The sequence below is a fragment of the Tenrec ecaudatus genome, chromosome 11 (genome assembly GCF_050624435.1).
Source record: "Tenrec ecaudatus isolate mTenEca1 chromosome 11, mTenEca1.hap1, whole genome shotgun sequence".
NCBI lineage: Eukaryota > Metazoa > Chordata > Mammalia > Afrosoricida > Tenrecidae > Tenrec > Tenrec ecaudatus.
The window spans coordinates 70,919,162-70,940,261 of NC_134540.1; the positions used below are offsets into that span (position 1 = coordinate 70,919,162).

General features: G+C 55.9%; 1 protein-coding gene across 2 annotated transcripts; it reads right to left on the reverse strand.

Annotated features, from left to right (window-relative positions):
• Positions 1-457: 457 nt before the first annotated feature.
• ANKRD23 (ankyrin repeat domain 23) lies at positions 458-20,519 on the reverse strand. Of its 2 annotated transcripts, XM_075563189.1 has the most exons (9): positions 20,384-20,519; positions 3,736-3,882; positions 3,375-3,500; positions 3,071-3,196; positions 2,750-2,848; positions 2,540-2,638; positions 2,311-2,409; positions 2,103-2,201; positions 458-2,027 (listed from the first exon to the last, which is right to left on the reverse strand). In XM_075563189.1, exons 1-9 carry the CDS (start codon positions 20,432-20,434, stop codon positions 1,932-1,934), a joined length of 942 nt encoding a protein of 313 aa, XP_075419304.1. In that variant the 5' UTR covers positions 20,435-20,519; the 3' UTR covers positions 458-1,931. The 2 variants fall into 2 exon arrangements, with proteins under 2 accessions (XP_075419304.1, XP_075419303.1); XM_075563188.1 differs by having other exon boundaries at positions 2,540-2,848.
• Positions 20,520-21,100: the final 581 nt, after the last annotated feature.

Sequence of the window (21,100 nt, forward strand, 5' to 3'; positions counted from 1 at the left end):
AAGCGTTACTGTTTGTTTTCAGAGCAACTGTAACTGGTGGTTTCCATTTCTCTGTCTCACTTCCACGTGGCGATTGCTGCAGTGTAGAAATACCACTGAGTGCTTGGTTTATGTTGGACCTTGAACCTCGCCAGACCCATTTTCAGGGGGTCTTCCAGGGGGTAGATTTCTTAGGAGTGTCTACTAGACCAGCAGGTCAATTTCATCAACGGATTCAATCAGTCTGGATGTCACAATTTTTTTTTAACTTCCTGACATGGGGAAGCGGGGGACGTGTACCCTACTGCCTTCCTGTTCCCCCTGCAGGGCCAAGTTCAGAGTCCTGGTAATGCTAATAGACGGCTAAGACTCAGAGCCACTGCAGTCTGAACTTGTCCATCAGGGGGCAGAGCTGCCAGAAAGGATGCACACACTGCCAGCGTAGACTGGGTCGCTGGTCGGCTGCCAGGCCAGCATGGTTCCCAGGCATGGAGCTGGACAGCCCTGGGCCTATCAGCCCTGACCTGGGGCCTCCCCAAACAGACAGTAGGCTGTGGCGGCCGATCAACCAGTTTTAATGACCAGAAAACATCAGTGTGTACAAAAGTTTGGTTTGTTGCTTCTTTGTCAGTTGCTTTCACAGCCTCATTTTACAGAGGGTGTGGGTCGTCTTTTGCCGTGGTTGTGAATACCGCCTCTCCCTTGGTGCCCGCCTCTGTGGAAAATGCTGAGTCCCCTCGGGACAGGGTAGCGAGGTCAGGGTGGGAAGGTTTGTGGACCCTGATGTGGGCACGGTCAGGTTTGTCACAAAGAACAGTTGCGTGAGACCACCGGGGGACTAGAAAAACTGCTGCAAAGTGAAGGGACCCAGGAACTCTGGCCCAGAACCAGGCGAGGGAGGCTGCCCTCAGGCAGCGGGCTGCACAGCCACGGACAGAGCTCTGTTTCAGGCATTTGAGGGCCAGCCCGGCTGCCACACTGACATCTCCAGTCAGGTCCACACGGGGAGAACGGGAGAGTGGGGTGTGGGGTGGCCCCTGGTCACTGATAAACAAGAGGAAGCAGGGCTGGGTGGGTGGTGGCGTGCACCCTACCGCCTTCCCATTCCCTTTGCGGGGCCAAGTTCAGAGTCCTCAGTGCCCGGCCTCCCAAGGTAGGATGTAGCCTCAGGGTCCAGGCAAGGGGGACAGTCTCAGACAAACTAGGATTACGGGCCACCGCCCCAAAAATTGGGTGGGCCACAAGCAATCCCAGCACACAGTCTCTGCCCCAGCAGCCACTGCGGGCATGGCAGCAGGCTTCCCAGGGAAACAACTCTAGCCTAGGGCCTCTGGGCAACCACGTTGGTGCTGGAGTTAAATGTCGGCGGGGCCTCAAACCCGTTGACCAACCCGTTAGATTCCAGAGCCCAACTCCAGAGGCCTTGGTGCCAAGGTTGTCTAGGGCGATCCCGGCGCCATCAGGGTTGCTGCTGATAAGCACTGGGTCCCCCTGAGAAGCCCCTTGCCATCAGCCGGCTGCAGAAATGACTGGGCCTCTTTCAGCTGCCCCTTGTATGTCCTCAGTGGCAGAAGACGGCCCCTGGGGGAGGGGCATTAAGGAGTCTCTCAGTGTGAGAATTAATGGACACTGAGGAAGGCAACACCAGCTCCCTGCCCCGTCTTTGCCTTCCCCTCTCCCCTCTCCGGCACTGCTCCCCATCTCTACCAGCTTTGTTCTCCACTCACTGTGGTCCTGACTTTACCCTGCCCTGGCTCCGTCCCTCACTCGGAGAGCCAGGGAGGCCCGAGGTAGCACCCCATGGACCCCGGGGCTGCTGCCCAGGGCTGTCCGTGCCCCATCACAGCCCTGAGAGTGGGCGGACCAGAACCTCCACGGGTGTGCGGGCGCTCGCGTGGCTTGAGGACGGGTGTGGAAGGGCAAGGAATGGTGGCTGAGGTCAACTGCGTCTGTCAGCACCGTGTCCGAGGGTGCCCCACGTGGGCCTGCAGTGCTTCCCGGATGCCCCGCTGCCAGTCTCGTGCCAGCTGCACGGGGGTCACTGATGCCTGGGGAGAAGGCGCTTGGCTCAGTCCTTCCTCTCCCCACGGGAGCCCACCCACCTCCTTCCCACGCGTGCTCACCATGTTCTGCAAGCCCAGCTGGGCGCCGTAGAGCAGCAGTACCTTCATGGCTCTGTAGTGGCCATGCCTCACGGCCTCGTGCAGGGCGGTATCTCCTTCCTGTGGACACAGCCCAACAGCATGGTGTGGGGAAGTCTCTGTGGGCGCCTCATCCTGCCCTCGCCTCTCCGCCCCCACTCACATGGCCCCGCGGGGACCACGTGCCTACCTTATCCTGGGCGTTGATGTGGGCTCCGCAGGCAATCAGGTGCTCCAGGCAATCACAGTGGCCTGTCCGGACGGCCACATGGAGAGGGGTGCTCCAGATCTGCAGAGGAGCCAGCGCGTGAGAGTCAGGGAGGCCTCCTCCAAACTCCCCACGACTGGGCTTCCCGCTCCCGCTCAGGAACACACACGTACACACGCACATGCACACACACACGCTCCAAGCCCCTCACCTTGTCGCGGGCATTGACCTGGGCTCCCTGCTTCAGCAGTTGCTTGAGGATATCCAAGTGGCCGCCACGGCAGGCCCAGAACATGGGTGTCCTGTCCAGCTGCAAAGGGAAAGCACCAAGGCACTCCCCTGGCTGGGTGGGGGGCGCGGTGGGTGCATGCACAGGCAGCAACAGTCCGCCTGTGGAACTGGGGCTCCGCAAATCCCTCACCAAGTCCCGAGCGTCCACGTCGGCACCTGCCTCCAACAGCTTGGTCACCAGCTGGCTGTGACCCTTCAGAGAGGCCCAGTGTAAGGCGGTGCGGTGAAGCTGGGGGTGCAGAGAGGAGATCAGACAGAGGGAATAAATAAATAACAAGTGTCCTTACCCTCTCCCCACTGCACTGCGCCTCCAGAAGACTCCCCAGTGATCCTGCCCCCAGACCTTTCCCAATGGCCCCCGGTAAAACAGGAAAGCCCAGACAGGGCCAGGATCATAGTGTGCTGAAGACAGCGCCAAACCCAGCCCAGGGCTGTAGCCCGCGCCTCCGACCTTGTCGTGGGCACTGGGGTCACCTCCGTCGCTCAGGAACTTGTGGACCACGGCCTCCTGGTTCTCAGTGGCTGCCTGCAGGAACGTGTCCAGGTCCACGGGTCCCAGCGGACCCTGGGGCAGCGGCTAGGTGGGTTGAGGGACAAGGACAAATCAATCACACAGCTCATCGTGGTGGGGGTGGGTTGCCTCTTTGGTAATCCTAGCCCCGGGAGACCCAGACAGGAGGGACTCTGGCGTGCAGCATGGCCAGGTTTGGGAGCCCTGCAGGGCAGGGCAGCGCAGCTCTGCCATCCCTGCTCACCGTAACCTTGGGCTCCTGTTCCCGAGGGGGGACTCTGCGTCTCAGTCGTTTTCTTCGTCTCTGAACCAAGTTTTCCAAGTCAGTCAGGTTCTCCAGGTTAAGTCTGGAACTGTGAAATCTTTCCAGCTGGAGGACAAAGAAGGGAGTGGGGGGTGTTAGAAAACAGTGATGGTTGGGGTGGGTCCTGCTGAACTTGACACCATGACAGGCAGGCAGGGGGGCTTAATCCAGGTGGTCTGGTCCTGATCTTCCCTGCCCAGGTTAGAAAACACCAGCTGTCCAGGCAATCAGACTTGGGCCCCACTCCCTCCCCCAAGGTCCCCACTGGCCTGAGCCCCCTGCCCCCGGGGGCCACTCTCACCTTCTCCTTCTTGTCTTCTTCCAATCTCTGCCTCTCCCGGGCCACGGCCTCTTGGCATCCCAGCCTCCAGTCACGAGGCCCGCCTCCGGGATCAGGAACTCCATGTCCGAATCCCAACACTTTCCTTTCTGCCCTTTCGTCACTTACCTGTGGGGTGTCAGAAACGGAGAATGCATCAGAAGACCCAGAGGAGCCCTTAGAAAATAGAGGTGCCCTGCCGGCCAGGCGCTGGTGCTCAAGAGGTCAGGGCTCTGGAGTTGAGGGTTGGACGGACCCTTCTCTAAGCTTCGTGGAGAGAATGCTGGAGCTCCCTCAGGAACCTACCCTCACACCAACCGGGGTAAACCCCTGAGCTCAGGAGGGAGCTGACTGCCACCTAGCTTGCTCCTGCCAGCAGGAATGCAGAGTTCTGAGCTATGATGTGGAGTCTGTTTATACTGCAGGGCTCGGGTTATCTGGGGGCACGGGGCACAGCAGTGTCCAGAGGAGCTGTTATCTTTAGAATCCCACTGGATCACAACATGACGTACTGCCACCGGACACCCAGCTCACATGGATAGAAGGAGATGCCCCTGGGGAAGAGGCTGGATTCCTGGGTTCGGCTTTCCCCTCTTTGTGAAGCTAGGTTTCTCCAGCACTAAACTTGGGTCAAAATTGCACCCACCTCACCTCCGAGAGTGCTACTGACCAAAGGATCTACTGGGTCTCAGAGAACACTCGCTTTTTTCTGCACTCAGTTCCCACCCCAGGATCTCAGGGACTAGGAGGGATCCCCAGGTTTGGAGGGCTTCAACCAACTCTACTAGTGTGCCTCCGAGGAGGGCAAGACTCTTGCACTCTTCAGACAGATTGTCAGGAGAAAGCAGTCTCTGGGGAAGGGCATCCCACTTGGTAAAGTGGTGGGGGAAGGTGAAGGGGGAAGAGGCGGAGACCCTGCCAGAGACAGACTGGCACAGCGGCTGCAGCAGTGTAAGGAGGGCGCAGGACCGGGCAGCGTTGTGTTCTGTCGCTGAACCAACTGTGTGGCACTGAACCGCAAAGCAAACCCTGGAGACCAAAAGCTTCCTGGCTTGTGATCCTGTCTGCCCACCCGCTGGCCAGCTGGAGTCAGCTGGTGCAAAGGCCCCATGCTAGGATGCTAGGTGAAGTGACATCCTGAGGCTCACCACCCCAACGCCCCATCTCCCCCAAACAGATCATCCCAAAGCAGACTGGTGAGAGCACCCTTCCCAACTCCCTGCCTAGGCAGGCAGACCATGACCAGAGTGACTGGGCTACAGGAGCTGCAGGATCTTCCCAGGTCACCTGCTGCTCCCGGTTCCTCTTCCCTATCAGAGTCAACAACCCCAACCCAACACCAGATCACTCCATGAGGGGATTCTGACTCAGAACCAGAGGAGGCTGCCCGTCAGGCTTCTGGGGCAGAAGCGGACTTTCTTCCCCACGGCCCCGTCTTTTGGCTAGCAGTCCCAGGCTTAATCCTCACTGCTGCCAGGGCTCCTTCAGTCCAGACGATGGCCTCATCCGGGTGTCTGAGACTGCTATGAGTCTAGATGGGAGTAGACAGCCTCATCTTTCTCTCCCACAACGGCCGGCTGGGTTTGACCTGGCATGCTGCGAGACCAAACTCAAGGACAAAACTCACTAGGAGCACCCCAACCAAACACACCACACAGAGGCAACGCAGGCCCACAGGGATCCTGTGAATGGAACTACCCTGGGGATTTCCAACACTGTAAATCTCCCCCGCCCCCATTATTTTATTGGGGGTTCTTACAGCTCTTATAACATTCCATACATCAATTGTATCAAGCATCTTTGTACATACCGGTATGTTGCCATCATAATTTCCAAGAAATTTTCTGCTTGAGCCCTTGATATAAGCTCCTCTTTTCCCCCTCCCGCACACCCTCCTGTGTCTTTGCTCAATTATATATTATTTCACAACAATGCTGTAAATCTTTATGGTATCAGAAAGCCTCATCTGGCTGCCACAGAGCAGCCGGTGGGTTCGAACTGCTGATCTTGTGGTTTGCAGCCCAGTGCCTCACTCACTATGCTGCCACCGGGTCTCTGCTAGAGCTCACTATGTATCATTATACCCAACTTCCTTCTCATTCACCATTGTTCTCCTGGACCACCCCCACCCTGACCCCAACCACCCCATCAACCCCTCACATGAGACAGACAGATAAACAATGAAGGGAGTCTTTTCTTGCTCCTAAAAGCTGATCTCTACCCTCAAAGGGAACTGCCTAGCCTTCTCCGACCTCATCCCTGCTGAGAGGACCCCCAGCAGCCTGCCCTGCCCTGGGCCTCCCATCCTTACCAGTTGCTGAATGCTGATGACATCCATGGTCCCCCCTGCTCCTCACACCCCTTCCTGAGAGGAGCCGAGCTGTCGAGCCCTTTTATAGGAGCGCTGTCTCCTTGGAGCCCGGGGCAGGGAAGGACAGGAGCTGGCACCTGGGCCAGATAACTCTGCAACCGCTGACCAAAATACCAGGCTGGCCCTGCAGCCCCAGAGGGCAGGGCCAGGGGCTGTTTTGAGCTGCTGTCAGTTGCATTTTCAGACAGGCACTCTCCTGAACCTGCTCCCCCACCCCCACGTCTCCTGGGGACTAATTCAAGCAGGTCCTGGGGCCTGGGACACTCACTCAGACTCCTTCCCACTCTCTTAGGCCTAAGAGCCTGCTGTCACCACGTTAGTACCACTGGGCCCATCCTGCATGATGGCACCAGGTACAACGAAGGGAAACTGCCTGGCCCTGCGCCATCCTCAGCACCAAACCGCAGTTTGAGTCCATTGGTGCAGCCCCTGGGTCCCTGCAACGCCTGGAGGGCTGACCCCCTATTGTCCCACGCACCAGGGCCTTCTTTACCAAGCGGTCTCCCGATGACTTGGCCCAAATGTGTGAGATGCCTCGCCATCCACCCTTCTAAGGAGCAAGCTGGCTGCTCTTCTCCCCATACCAGTGCTCCTTCTCCTGGCGGTCCTGGTGTGCTCGATATTTCTTGCCAACACCATGAATCTGAGGCAAGTGAAACAACAGGACTTCGGTCAGGCCCACCTTAGTGCCCCGGGTCCCATCTTTGCTCTGTCACACTCCAAGGAGGCCTCGTGCTGCAGGCTTGCCCAAAGCGGCACAGCGCCAGAGTTCTGGCGGCTGAGACAAGAGGCGGTGATGGAACCAAGGGACGTGAAAGCCTAGACAACTGGAATCTTTTCTCCATGTGTCTGTTAGTCCAATTATAAGGACAGTGTTTAATCTTAAAATTCATTTATGTGTGTGCGTGTGTGTGTGTGTATATATATATATCTCCCATACTTTTAATTTTCATCAGTAAGTGCTTCAAGCCCTTTTGACTTTCAGCAAGCACGGCGAGGTCAGCTGCATCTAGAGGCAGTCAATGAGCCTTCCTCCAATCCTGATACCCATTCTTCTCGACATCGTCCAGTTTCTCACACTCTTTGCCAGCAGACAGATTGGAAAACATGGCCGTACCTATGGAGACAGCAGATAGAATGAGGGTTTCTTGGGGTACAGTGGTGGGGGTTGGGGGTTCATAGGGAGCTCATGTCAAGGAGTTCAAGGAGGAAGGGAATGTGAGACGGTGGTAGTAGTTGTACAATCCTGCTTGGCATGATTGAACTATAAAATGATATGCCATCGGTATTAGCTCCCGATAAAATGGGGTTGGGGTGGGCAGAAAGAGAAAGTATGGGAAAGAGGGGGGGGGAATGAGGAACTGATATCAAGGGCTCAGGCAGAAAGCAAATGTTTTGAGAATGATGATGCAACAAATGTACAAATGTGCTCGACACGATGGGTGGATGGATGGATTGTAATAAGAGCTGTACGAGCCCCCAATAAAGTGATTTTAAAAGAGAGAAAGTATGGTGGATACAACCTTGAAACACCCCTCTCCTGATTTAAATCCAATCTTACTTGTATGTGATATTAATCATACATGTATACACATCTCTTCCTACCTGTTGGCCAACTCGCTTCTTCTGAATCTCTTGACAAACGTGACGGCTTCCCACGTAGCCACTGTTGGTTGGGACAGCCTTGCTGTCTGCCAGTGCCCTTCACGCAGCTTGAGTGTCTTCCTGCCACGCCCGCTCGTCCTTGACCACGTGCCGCCTCCTGAGGTGGCTGGACTTGTCCAACTCTTTCTCCTGCTCCTCCATCTGGGTGGTTGTCTGCTTTGGGTGAATTTCCTCAGCACAGTGTCCCTTTCAACGACGGGCACATCTTGTCTTGTGACATTCTTTGTAATCCTCTCAATGGGACCCTGCTCTTCCCACTTCCACCTTGGGTTCCCCATTTTTATCTGCGCATCTCTCTTGCCCCATCCTGCCTCCTGAACTTAGTTTGGGGAAAATGCCGCCCTCTTGGTCTCAGGTCAAGTTGACTGTTCTGAGTGGCAGATGCTTCGAGGTGTAGAGCACCTTGTTCACGTTTTTCCCCTCCCCCAAACAATATTGGCATGTAGTTCACATATCATACAAGGTCAGCAGCTCAATCACATCGAGTAGAGTTGTGCAGCCATCCCCACAGTTGGTTTCAGAACATTCTCTTCGTTCCTTGTTCTCGGCGTTTGTAGCTTCCCATTTCCCTCCAACCACCCCTGCCATACCCACAAGGATCCATGGATCCAGTGCCTACACATTGACCTCTAGTCTCGTCTATTATTTGGCTGAAAGGTGACCTCCCGGTGCAGGTTCAGTCCCAGACTCCGAGGGGGTCTAAAGGCCATAGGCTCTCTAAAACAAAACAGTAATAGCTTTTCATTGTGAAGGTTTACAGAGCAACCTCACCGCCCAAATCCATACATGTTGGTTGCAGCTTGTCCACGACCCGTCTCCTCCCGTTTCCTGCATCCATTTCTTCTTTCCTAACTTCTGAACCTTGTCCTTGGGTAAAGGCTGCCCGTGTGACCTTAAATCAGTGGTCCTCAACCTTCCTATTACTGCGACCCTTTCATACAGCTCCTTATGTTGTGGTGACCCCCCCAACCATAACATTATTTTCATTGCTCCTTCATCACTGTCATTTTGCTCCTGTTATGAATCGGGCGACCCCTGTGAAAGGGTCATTCGACCCCCAGATTGAGCACCGCTGCCTTAAATGGGTGATGATTCTAACACAAAGGTAGGGGCAGTTCTGGACCTGAAAGGTGGCTGAGAGGTGTAGTCCTGGCTGTCCCACCAGTCTGCATCCTGCCAGTGAGCCTGGTCTCTTTGATGATGGCGAGTTTTGTTGCACATTTTTCTCCCACTCTGTCCAGGAGCTTCTCGGAGGGTCTGGTCTCAGCCTGGTGGAGGCTGATGCCTGCGTGGTCCTTAGTCCCCCGGGCAATTGTTTTACGTATCTTTCAATGCTCATCACTCGTCGGTCCTCTGGCAGGGGCGAGGCCACAAGTTAAAACTCACGTGGCTGTGCAGGAGCTTTTAAGGTTGTAGGCTTTACTCACCCAGGTGGGAGGAGGGCATGCTGCAGGCCACGCCGTTCTTTGTAAACCTGTCATGCCAATTGACCTTGGTACCCCTCAAGACTTACAGCGGGGTGCTCACTGCCGATCGCGAGCTACCATTGCAAATGTAGTCTGGGTAGATCGCATGTAAGCCTATTATCAATCCCGTCACCTAACCGATATACAGTGCAGCCGATCGAATGCAATCTTCGGTGTGAAATGCATGCGCAAACAACTGCGCTAAGTGCAGCAAAACTGACAAGTTAACTTACCGCCTATGAGAAACGGCTGCTCTGTCCCAGGCTCAGCCCTGGGCTTGTTCTGATGATGCTGAACAGTTCCATCATCTCTTCCCACAGATGATGGAGATTTTTGACTACCGGTGTGGACCGCGTACGCGGTCGCCAACTGAGTTCTTGACAGAGGTGGTGTCCAGTGAATACGTTGTTGGTCTTGCCGTGCTCTCTCCTGCGATGTCTGGTACAATTTCTATCACCAAGGCAAGGCTGCATTTCCACCTACTGCTTCCAACTGTCACGTCGATCACCATGAGTTGCACCCTGGTGCATCGGGCTTGCAGACTCGATCGACATCGGACTGCAGAATCTAGTGAAAATCTTTCATGTCTGCCTCTTTGGTACTATGCTTGGTGTGCGAGTGTGAGTCACAGACATGGTCACTGGTCTCCCTTACAGGCTGTTCCCCGTCACTGAAGCACAGGACTGTGTGCGAGAGCCTGCCACCTTTTTATGACGGCTGTACCTCCATCCCTCTTCATGTCCTTGCCTAGAGGACCATTCCATTGCAAAGGCCTAGGATGTCCATTTAGACCATGCTCAAAAACTCAACCGAGCCTCCCTGTCGTTTTATTGCTGGCTGCCCGAGAAAACCAAAGTCCCTAGGCTCGGGGAACTAACCGAAAAGGAGCTAGCGTTCCCAAAAAGGCCCTCGGGGTAGCTAGAGGGCTGGCACCTCCACAAGGAAAGCAGGCTTCCCGAGGACTTGACAATTCACTGGCTTCAAGGTCCATCTCCTCAGGCACCTACCTCCTCCTTCTCCTCCCAAGTCGCTCAGAGAGCCAGCCATACCCCTTTGTCCCCACCCGCAGGCCTCCCTGGCATTCAGGTGTGCCCTTCCCCCAGGGAAGGTGCCGTGGAGATCCGATCCAGATCTGTCTCAAGCAACCAAAACCAAGGCCCCTAATTCTCCTTAAGAAGTCATGTAAGCCCTTCACCCATGCGTGCCTTGAACTCAGCCTTGACCTGGGAGAGGAAACCAGATACTCTCTGTAAACAAACTCCAGAGTCAGGGCAATATGAGCCGCCAGGAAGACCAAGCCAGCGGGAGGCAGGGCCAAGATGCTGGACAGCCTGGCGGAGGCCCCCACCCCACCCCACCACCCCTAGGACTACGCAGGCCCTGACCCCGCCCCAGGCCTCAGCTTCCCAAGTTCTGAGGGAGCCAGGGGAAGCCCTTGGTAGAAAAGGCAGCCCAGTTCCTAGGGCAGGAGGCTGCTGTTCTCCGTGATGAGAGAGGGGCTAGCCGACTTTGGCTCTGGACGCTGGTGGCCACACAGCTCAGTCCCTCTCCTGCCTCTCCTCTTAAGACAAGCAATGGGCCCTGCGGTTTCTTTTCCAAAGTCTCCTCCCTTCACCACACTCGCTTTCTGCTCAAACCTTGGAAAATAGGTTAAAATAAAACCCCTCTCCTTCACCATTTGGGAGGAGCCCTGTTGGCGCCGTGGTTACGCATTGGGCTGCCATCTGCAAGGTGGGCAGTTTGAAACCATCATAAAATCAGTCTGGGAAAACTCACCAGGGGCAGTTCGAGCCTGTCCTGTGGCATCCCTCTGGGTCAGCATGAACTCAATGGCGGCGAGTTTGGCTTTGGGTTTTTCATCCTTTGGGGAAGAACTTTTGCATCAAGCTTCACGGGAAATGCTCAGCAGAAATGACTTTCTCCGACATGAAGCCTACTGGCAGCATCGCAGACAAAGCACAGGCCTCCTTTGGCTAACTAAGCTCCACATCACCGTGATCACAGGGAACCAGGGGCACCGCTCCAGACACGTTTTATGTATTTTGTCCTTACATCCGTGTTTCCATAGACTTATCTTAAGAGGTAGCATACCAGAGGGCATTGAAAAATTCATGGAAAAATATCGCTACCTTTTCATTCTATTGTAAACCTTAATTCCACCATGTAAACATGGGTGGCAGTCTCTCCCCCTCAGCAGCCTTCCCTCTGGCTCTTTGTTTCGCATCCCTGAAAAATATGGGGGGGCACGTGCGAGGTTTTGCAATTCCCTTATCCGTGAGCAGTTAGATGCTCTCCACTTTCCTTTCCCTTTACATTTGATCCCATGCTCCAGTGCACACCTGTTCCCCTGGGGCAGCCGCAGAGAAATCACATTATTTTAATAGACATTGCCAAAGCCTCTTCTCCAAACTGTTCGCTCACACAAAGCTGAGACAGTGACAGCCTGAAAGGGGTATGGATGCGCGCGCGCGCGCACACACACACACACACACACAGCCCTAGTGCAGCAGTGGGTTACAGATTGGGCCGCCAGTCACAAGGTCAGCAGTTTGAAGTCCCCACCTGCTCCATGGGACCCCCGAGGGCAGTCCTCCTGTGCTGCCTGGTAATCAACATGACGGCAGTACTCGCTGGTCCCGAAGCACAGCGACCCTATAGCACGGTTGTGTGTGGCCGGGCTGTCTAGAGAAACAAAACCCGTGATACTCGTGTATGTCTTAGAAGGAAACTTATAACAAGAAATAATATCAAGAAGGCACCCCAGGCCCATCCAGCTCAAGCCCATGGTCCAATGCTAGCCGGGGCCCCCTGCAGACTCAGAGCTGCAGGCCCCTGATGCAGAAAGGTGCGGGAAGCAGGGAGATGACAGGCCAGTGGGCGTAGCCACGCGGATTCAGTCACTGGAAACGAGGCAGGGCTCTCCAAGTCCGTGGCCCACAGGGGGGCCGCCCCTTTGGTCGGACAGACTCCAGTGAAGTCCCAGCAAGGCAGGAGGCTAAGTTCCCGAGAGGAGGGAGAAGATCCCAGTCTCTCCCCTCTGGAAAGGCCACACCCAGGAAGGCATCCTCAGGCTGGGACCTGACTGACAGGTCTGACTCCGCCCCACCTTCTGCACAGGGTGAAGTTGACATAACGTCCACCTGCCGGGCAAGGCAGCGCTGCCCCTGTGGGCTTCTGAGACTGCGGCTCCTTATGAAAGCACCGTCCTTCCCGGTGGAAGAGCTGGTAGATTTGAGCTGGGCTCCGAAATGTTTGTGGGAAATGAGATGAAAGCACTTCTGGAAAAACGGAATTACAAGGGAATTCCATATAATATCACATATATAAATAAAAGTATGTCTCAACATCCAAAACATGTCTTCAAAACATCCCTAAAAATCAATCAAAAGACAGCTTTTGAAAAATTGGGCAAAGAACATGACAGAGGTTCACAGAAGACAGAGCTTGTGAGCAGTGGGAACATGCAGAGCGGAACAGAGTGGTGGCCCCTCTGCCCATCAGACTTCTGCTAGAAGGGACGAGATCCCGGCCTAAAGGCGAGGCCTCACACACTGCTCCACTGCCCCACGCTCCCTGACGCTTCTCCGTCTTTGTCCACTCCTCCCGTGCTCGCTTGGTGGGTGAGAACGTACTCAGTGGGAGGACTGAGAACGAACGTGCACTGCATTTGTCACAAAGCCTCTATTTTCTTTGTGTTGTTGTCTTTCCTATTTTCTTCTAATACGTCGTTGCTAAAAAGCAAACCAACGTAGGTCTTCAACCTCCTGGGGATTAATTTTTCTGAGATGAATGAGGTAGGCATCGAACTTTATTGACTTTTCTCCCCAAATGGAGAGGCATTGCTTGGGGGCTCGTTTAGAAAACGAGCGCAGACCAGGCAGCATTGCTCTCGCCGCCCGGCCCCCACCAGCCTGCTCCCTGCTCCCTCCCTCAGTGGCCAGCAGAGGGCCTGTTCCCGGGCCTCCCTGTGGCCCCCACTGCGGAGATGCTGCCCTCAATTGGGAGAGCTAGGAGACGAAGTCCGGTGCTGTGCAGGGCAGCCTGAGACAGATGAGGGAGGGACGGACGGACGGTACTTCAGCCAGCGAGCAGGTTCCGAAGGTCACTGTTGTGGGGCAGCAGGTCACAGGCTAGCCGTGCCTTCTGGTCCCGGACAGACTTCAGGCTGGGGCTGTGTTGCAACAGGAGGCAGCAGATATCCCCGTGGCCCCTTTCTGCAGCCTGGGGAGGGAGAGGGCCCGGATCAAAACCATGCCCCACCTACACCCTCCTGGACACTTCCTGCTCCGAGAGAAGAGGTCGGGGGCAATGGGAGCCGCTGGCTGTGTGCAGCTCCCCACCCGAAGCCCCACCAACCCCGGCTACTCTTTTCTGAGTCAGGCCAGGCCCGCACATGTAAGAGAAACACAGACCGTCCATCTCCCACAACTGGGGTTTTATCCAGGCGTCACAAGAAGAATCCTGATCAAAAGGCAGAAAGCACAGAACAGAATGTCAAAGGCTCCTGAAATTGAGACTTTCTGGAGTCGCAGAGGTTGGATGGACCCCCCTGGAACAAACCTTTAAACCGCAAACCAAAAGCATCCCCTGAAGCCTTCTTAAAACCCAACAGCGGCTTCCCGTCACCCTGGTGTGGTGGCAGTGGCCAGCTGGGCTGAGAACCACCAGCTACACCTGGGCAGAAAGATGAAGCTTCCTACTGCCGCAAAGAGTCAGTCTTAGAAACGCACAAGGGCAGCTCTGCTCTGTCCTACAAGGTCGCCGTGAGTCAGCACCGACGCCATGGCAGTGACTTGCTTGGGTCGAGGGAAGACAGCTTGCAGTGAGCATTATGCTCATTCACAGACGATACGGGATCAAACGGGCAACTGTAGCTCACGACACTAGAGAGGACACGCGGCAAGCAGCGAGCTTATGTTGTAGGCGCCCTGGTGGGGAAGTGGGTTGGGCTTAACTGCAGGGTCAGCAGTTTGAAACCACCAAAGAGGAGGCTTTCTGCTCCCATCAAGAGTGCCAGCCTTGGGAACGCACAGGGGCAGTGTGCTTTGGGGGGCTGGGAGGAGTCGGCCTCGGCTTGCTGGCAGGGAGAAGTTTCTGTCGGTGGGGACGAGACACCTGGCAAAGGGGAGGGGGCACAGCTGGAAGCCTGTGATGGGTCAGTGTTGAATGGATATGTGCTCTGCTCTGCACATTCTCAATGACAACCCAAACGAAATCATTTAAAATACAACTGAATCATAGCAAATTGCTCTCTAAGGGTTGGCGGTTCAAACCCACCAGCTGTGCTTTGGAGGAGGGCAGGCTCAGAGCATTACAGAGAGCAGCTGTGAGCCCCAAATGGCCTTGATGACAGGGGCCTGGTCTGGGTTCTGAGCTGGTTAATAGCCTCAGCTGGTCTATCAACGATTGCTTTTAAAATACTCGTGGGATTGAAGAGGTTGCCATCTCAAGGTGTGTGTTAAACGTAAGTAAGTGACGAGACTGAATACTCTGCAGATACTTGCTTCCTGGAAACCAAGGAACCAACGAATGCAGAGCCCCGGGCACACGAGCTGCCCTCGCACAACCCCCAGTCTCTGAGAAGGTGCACGGCAGTGGGTACAGCTGGCCCTGCCCTGGGATGGGGTGGGCGGACCTCCTTTTGCTCTCTGAGAAAAATAAGAGCCAGGTGATTGACAGAGATCACCTGACTTCCCTGTCACATAACCCCTGGAGCGAGGCACTCTCCTGAGAACCATTCCAGAGCTGAAGAAACCGAGGCTGACGCTGGTTTGTTGATGAGGAGGACACACCCAAGGGTTCCTCTCAACGCTGTGCCTCCGTGTGGACGGCGGTTTGTGCCGGCTGGTGTGAGACGCACCCCAAAACATTTTTATAAAAACCCATCAGTCTGGGAGAAAAGCACACCAGGCCAGGAGAGGAAAACATTTCCACACAGACACCACCCACAACGTGTACAGAGACGCTTAAGACACGGCGCCGGCCACGGCAGGACTAGGTGGCACAGGGCTTTGGGTGCAAGGGAAATGCCGGCTGAGGGACGCCGTTCGGTAGGCCTCAGCGGTTGACCACGTGTAGGCTGGCCCTCCCGGGGACCAGGGTGGCAGGCAAGACGACCAAGACGAAAGGGAGGACAGCCAAAGGCCCGGAAAAGCGTTCGGAAGGTCCCCTTCCGTGGCAGGGAACGGAAACCGCACTGGGCGCCGTCACTGGAATTGACATGCTCGGGGGAAATGACATCCCACCCCCCCACCCCCCCCAGACGCGGAGCTGCAAGTACCGAAACGACAAATGACGTTCCCCCTTTCCTCTGGTTCCTTCCCGACACACCCGGGCGACAGGGACAAACCTTATGCAGACAGGTCATGCCATCGCCATCTGCCACCCTGGGGTTGGACCCGTAGGAGAGCAGAAGCCGGGCAATTTCTGTGTGGCCGCAGTAGCTGGCGCGGTGCAGGGCAGTGGCACCGCCATGGGTCTGGGCATCGCACCGAGCTCCGTTTTCCAGCAGGAACTGGCATACCGCGTAGTGCCCATTGCGGCTGGCATAGTGCTGCAGAGACAGAGACCATGATCAGGGTCGGAGGCGGGCAGGCCGCAAGGGGCTGGGGTGTGGAGGGGAACAGGCTGGGAGTGAGACACTGGCTCCGCTCGGGGTGTCTCCCCGTCAGTGTGTGACCTGGGTACGCAGGACTTTTCACTTCCAGCGGATATCCCACTGCCTCCTCTGCGAACCTGAACCCAAACCAAACCAAACCAAACTCATTGCCAGCGAGTCGATGCCGGCTCTTGGCAGGCAGCGCTACTGGACAGGGTCGACTGCCCTGTGGGTTTCGGAGACGGTATCTCTCGACAGTCGACAGTCTCATCTTTCTTTTGTGGAGCTGCTGGTGGTTTTGAACTACTGACCTGGCAGTTAGCAGCCCAGTGCATTACCAGGGCTCTTTGCAACTGCAAGGCGGGCTAATAATGATTTCTGCTTCACGGGACTGTTACGAAAATGAAATGAAATGACTGATGTCAGGCACTTCCTGGGGTAGTTACAGCATCTGGTGTCATCTTGAGACCATTGAGAGGGAAGGGGTGGAGTCTAGCCAGTCAATCAGGCCGCAGCTTGATGACCTCATCTAGAGGCAGGGCACATGCTCACCTCCTGTGAGACATTCCTGATGACAAGACACATGGAGCTATTCTAGAGCCCTGGACCTAAAGGAGCCACGTGGAGACCCCTGCCAGCGCTGAGATGCTTACAACGCCACTGGATCCACAAGACTTCCCACCCACTGGCCTGTGATCTTCCTGCATTTGGCGTCATTGCATGTGTTTCGTGAGTCTGAAGAAGTATTTATAGTTTGGTATCGGACATATGGGCTAATAGCAGACTTATGAACTTGATCTGGACTGGGCTGAGATGTTTTCTCAATATTCAACTACTCTTTTTTATTATACATGAGTCTCCCTGGATTTGTTTCTCTAGTTTACCTGGACTAACATCCTTGCACTAATTCAAATAGCCAGGTGCACATGACACTGAAAGTGGAACCTTTGCTGAGGGGAAGAAGTGGGCAAAGACAAGAGGCCAAGAAAACCCCTTCCTCTAAGAGCTGGTAGCCCCCAGGCTGGCGTGTCTCTCTCCCAAGCCCCTGGCCCTCCCTCATCTAGCTCACCAGAGCCGTGTAGCCAGCCGCATCTGGCTGACTGGGGTCCGCTGCCTTCTGAATCAAATGCTTCACCCGGCCAAGGTCTCCATTCAGGGCTGCTGACCAGATTCCTGCAGGAAGACAGCCAGAGTGCTGAGCAAGGCTGACTGCTGGGAACTTTCGCCTCCCGACCTCAGCGCTTCTCATCTGTACCTTCATTCATTCGGGAAGTCCTAACTGAGCACTGCCCTGTGCCAAGGGCTATTCCAGGACCTACAGGCAGCAGATCGAGTGACAAATCTCTTCTTCCCACCTTACCCATTAGGCAAGAGAAAGCCATGGAAATGCCATGTTTTGCTGCCTGGACAATGTTCTACATCCTACTCGGCTGAGTAGCAACGGGCCTTCGAGCTTGGGAGCAGCCGTCTCAGATACAGCCCTTGGCCTCTCCCCATCCCAAGGAAAGGTGAAAATTGAAAGACTCATGGGGACAGTTAGTCCAGCGGACAATGGACCATGCAGGCGCCAGTCTCCACAACACCGAGACCAGAACAACTGAGGATCACACTAGGAGCTCGTGGATCAAGGGGGAGAAAAATGCGGGACAAAATTCCAACTTGTCAAAGACCCAAGGCTTCCTGGTCGGACAGACAGTGGCAGAACCCTATGGCCCTTAGTCTTCAGTCTAGCATTGAATTCACCCCTGTGCTAGAATAATCAACCACTGAAGATCACATTTACCAAGGACAGTGTTCAGAGGATAAGAAAAGGAGGAGGAATAGCAACAGGGAAGGCAGCGGCATTGGGACATGTGAGGGACAGGCAGGGGAGGGCAGTGGACGGGTGCAAGCACCGTGTGTATGAATTGTTGGATGTAAATCTACGATCTGTTCTGCAAACCTTCACCTCACTCACAATAAAGTGCTTTTTGAAAGATAATTTTAAAATGTCTTAAATAGGAAGAAGCACAGAAACCGAAGTTTGATGGTTGTTTGTTGTTAGGTGCCCCCAATTCAGTCCTGAGTCAAGGCAACCCTAACCCACAGCAGAAGGAAACCCGGCCCGGCCCCGCCGTCTTCACAATCGCCATGCTTGAGCTCACTGCTGCGGCCACTCCCTCTCCTCGAAGGCCTTCCTCGTTTGACTGACCCGCACTTTTACCCAGCATGCAGTCCCTTGTCCTTCCTGATAACATGTCCACAGCGAGTGTGACAAAATCCTGCCATCTTTGCTTTGAAGGAGCATTCTAATTGTACTTCCTTCAAGACAGGATTTTTGTCCCCCTGGCAGTCCGTGGTACTTCGAAGAGTCTTCGACAGCACCCTAATTCAAGTGTATCGATTCTTCTTTGGCCTTTACTATCCATGGCCCAGCTTTCATCAGCTCATCTGGAGTCAATTGCACACGATACCAAGGTCGGACAGGGAGGATGTTGCTGCAGGGGGTCTCGTTGTGGCTTGAAGGGCCAGAGAATGGTGATTTGAGTATATGCAGCCCAGAGCGCATGGTCAGTAGACGGAAGTCCACAGGGTGTTTCTCCATCCATTGTGGATGCCTTTGGGTGACACATGCAGTTCTGCTGGTGACAGGGCAGGTGTGGCCAGCTGCTCCCCGAGAACTGGACTAGATGGGACCAGGGGAGGGGTGAGCCATGGCATTCCACTCGAAACTGCCTGGCCCAGGCTGGCAGAGTGCTGCAAGGACAGAGACCACAGTCAGAGAGCAAAAATCAGGAGGGCAGGGAGGGCAGGGGCACAGGCTCAGAGTGAGACACTGGATCCCCTTCGGGTGCCAGCCCCTGTCCGTGTGTGACCTGGTAAACAGGCCTCTTCGTTTCCAGCATCCACTTCAACTGCAAACCCAAGCCCAATCAAACTCACTGCCACGGATGAATTGATGCCGATGCACAGCAGCCTGAGAGGTCCGACTAGAACTGCCCCTGTGGGCTTAACAGGAACAGAGAGGCTCGCCTTTCTCCTGTGGCACTGCTGGCGGTTGCCACGTGCTGGCCTTGTCCTCAGCAGCCCAGTGTATAACCACTGGTACCACATTTTGACTCATTGAACCCTTTAGGGTGGGGTAGAACTGTGGGTTTCCAGGGCTCTACATTTTTACAAGAGCAGAAAGCCTCATCTTTCTCCCAATAGGTAGCTGGTGGGTTTGAACTGCTGACCTGTGGTTAGCAGTCCAGTGTATAACCTACCACATACATCACCAGGGCTCCCCATGTGTATGAGGCAGTTGAAACTACCTGCTTTGCTCTTTAACACTTTAAAACGTTCTGTGCAGCCAATGCAATACATTTTATCTCTCGACTGGTGCTTCCAGTTTCCATGGGCAGTGACTGTGGCAGTGGATCCGAGTTCAGCAAAGCCGTTGACGACTTCAGACTTTCCTCCGTTCATCACGATGTTGTCTACCAGGCCAGTTGCGAGGGCTTTGGTTTACAGTGAGTTGTAAGCCACATGGAAGGCTGCAGTTTTCAGCCGGAGACTAAAAGGCTATGGTATGAAGGGCGGGTAAGAGAAGTCCAACACAGGGGTGGGGGTGTGTTCGGGCTGCCCAGAGCCCTGTAGGGGAATTTGTATTTATTCTAAAAGCAATGAGCAGTGAAATGACGATTGAGTTCACATTTTCAAAAGGTGGCCCTGGCTGCAGGGTGGAGAGGAAGCAACATCACAGGAGGGAAGAGTGCCAGCCCAGAGGATACTGTCACAGCTGGGGGTGAGGCAGAAAGAGAAGAGGCACTTTGCAGGGCCTCCCTACCACGGACAGCAGCCCTGGGTTCGTCCTTGATAATCGCCCGGCACCGACGCTCTAACAGCGCCGGGGCACCTGCCTTTCTCTGGTCCTTGAAACGGAAAAACAAACCCACCATCATCAGAACCGCTTCCTGCGGTTGCAGCCCATGGGTTCCACCTGGCCGGCATCTCTACGCTTAACCACTGCGCCGCCAAGGCGCCGAGTTCCCGGTTGCTTACAGGCCTCGCAGTTTCAGTAGAACTCGGGGAAACGAGCTCGCCCCAGGGCGCCCAGGTGGAGGCAGCATCCCCAGTCTCCAGGGCTGTGGGTAGCCTAGGCTCGGGAGTGGCTGTTCCTTCCCGGGCACAGCCCCCAGGGGCGCGAGGCTCCGTTCCCTCCGGACGGGGGGGAACCCGGGGCACACCTGGCGAGTCCCCACTTCACACCTGGTTAGGAGTCGGAAGATCACTGGGACCAGTGCTGGGCTTCCCTACCTGCCTCCCACAGGGGCCTCCCGGTGACCGCCGGAGTCCACGCTCAGTCCCTAGGCCACAGGCTGTCGAAAGAAGGGCAGGCCAGTCACTGGGCACCCGATGGAGCACAGTGCTGTTCGGGCACACACCGGGTCGCGACTGCCCGAATGGCCTCGGTCGCAAGTGGCCTCGCGCTCTGCCCAGGCACAAAGGGGGCCACCCCCCACCTCCCCTGCGCGGCGTCCAAGGGCGCCCCCTAAACGCCCGCCTCACCCCTCTCGAAGTCCATCTCCTCCAGCGTCTGCTGCACGCTGGGCGCGGCATTCTCGTGGGAGCAGCAGGGGCCGTCCGCGCACTGCCGAGGGGCAGCCATACCGGCCTCGGCGCCGGGCACCGACTGTTAGCGGCGACGGCGGCTCCTGGGGGCGGGGCCAGCGCGCTGCCCGCCCCGCAGACCCCGGTTTGACCATTCCGCGTCCGCACTTGTCATCTGAATCCCATGACTCCGTTGAGGCCAACCAATCAAGAGCCTAGGCCTCGGCGCGACAACCAATCGGCGCGGCCAGGGCGGGGCTTCTCGCTCCGAGTCTGCGCCCGAGCCTGCCGCTAGGGGGCAGCAGAGGATCAGCGAAGGGAGCGAGCGAGGCGGCGCGGGCCCGGGGCTCGGCGCGGTCGGGACACTTGCTGAGGGGGCGGGCGAGCGGGCACGGCCACGGCCACGGCCACGGGGTCTAGGAGGGTGTGGGACCCGGCGGATCGGCCCAGCGGAAGGAAATGCGTGCATTTGCCTCAACCGAATCCCCTCGCGGCCTCATCCCAGGGGGTGGTAGGTGGAGCGCCACGGCTCGCCCCTCCCCCGGCCCCGCCCAGGGCCTTCTCGGGGAGAGCAGCTGGCCACACCTGCCCTGTCACTAGCAGAACCGCACGTGGAAGCCGCGGGCGCACCCGCCGCCCCCACCGTGGACGCTTAGTTTATAGAGTGAGTCTTCG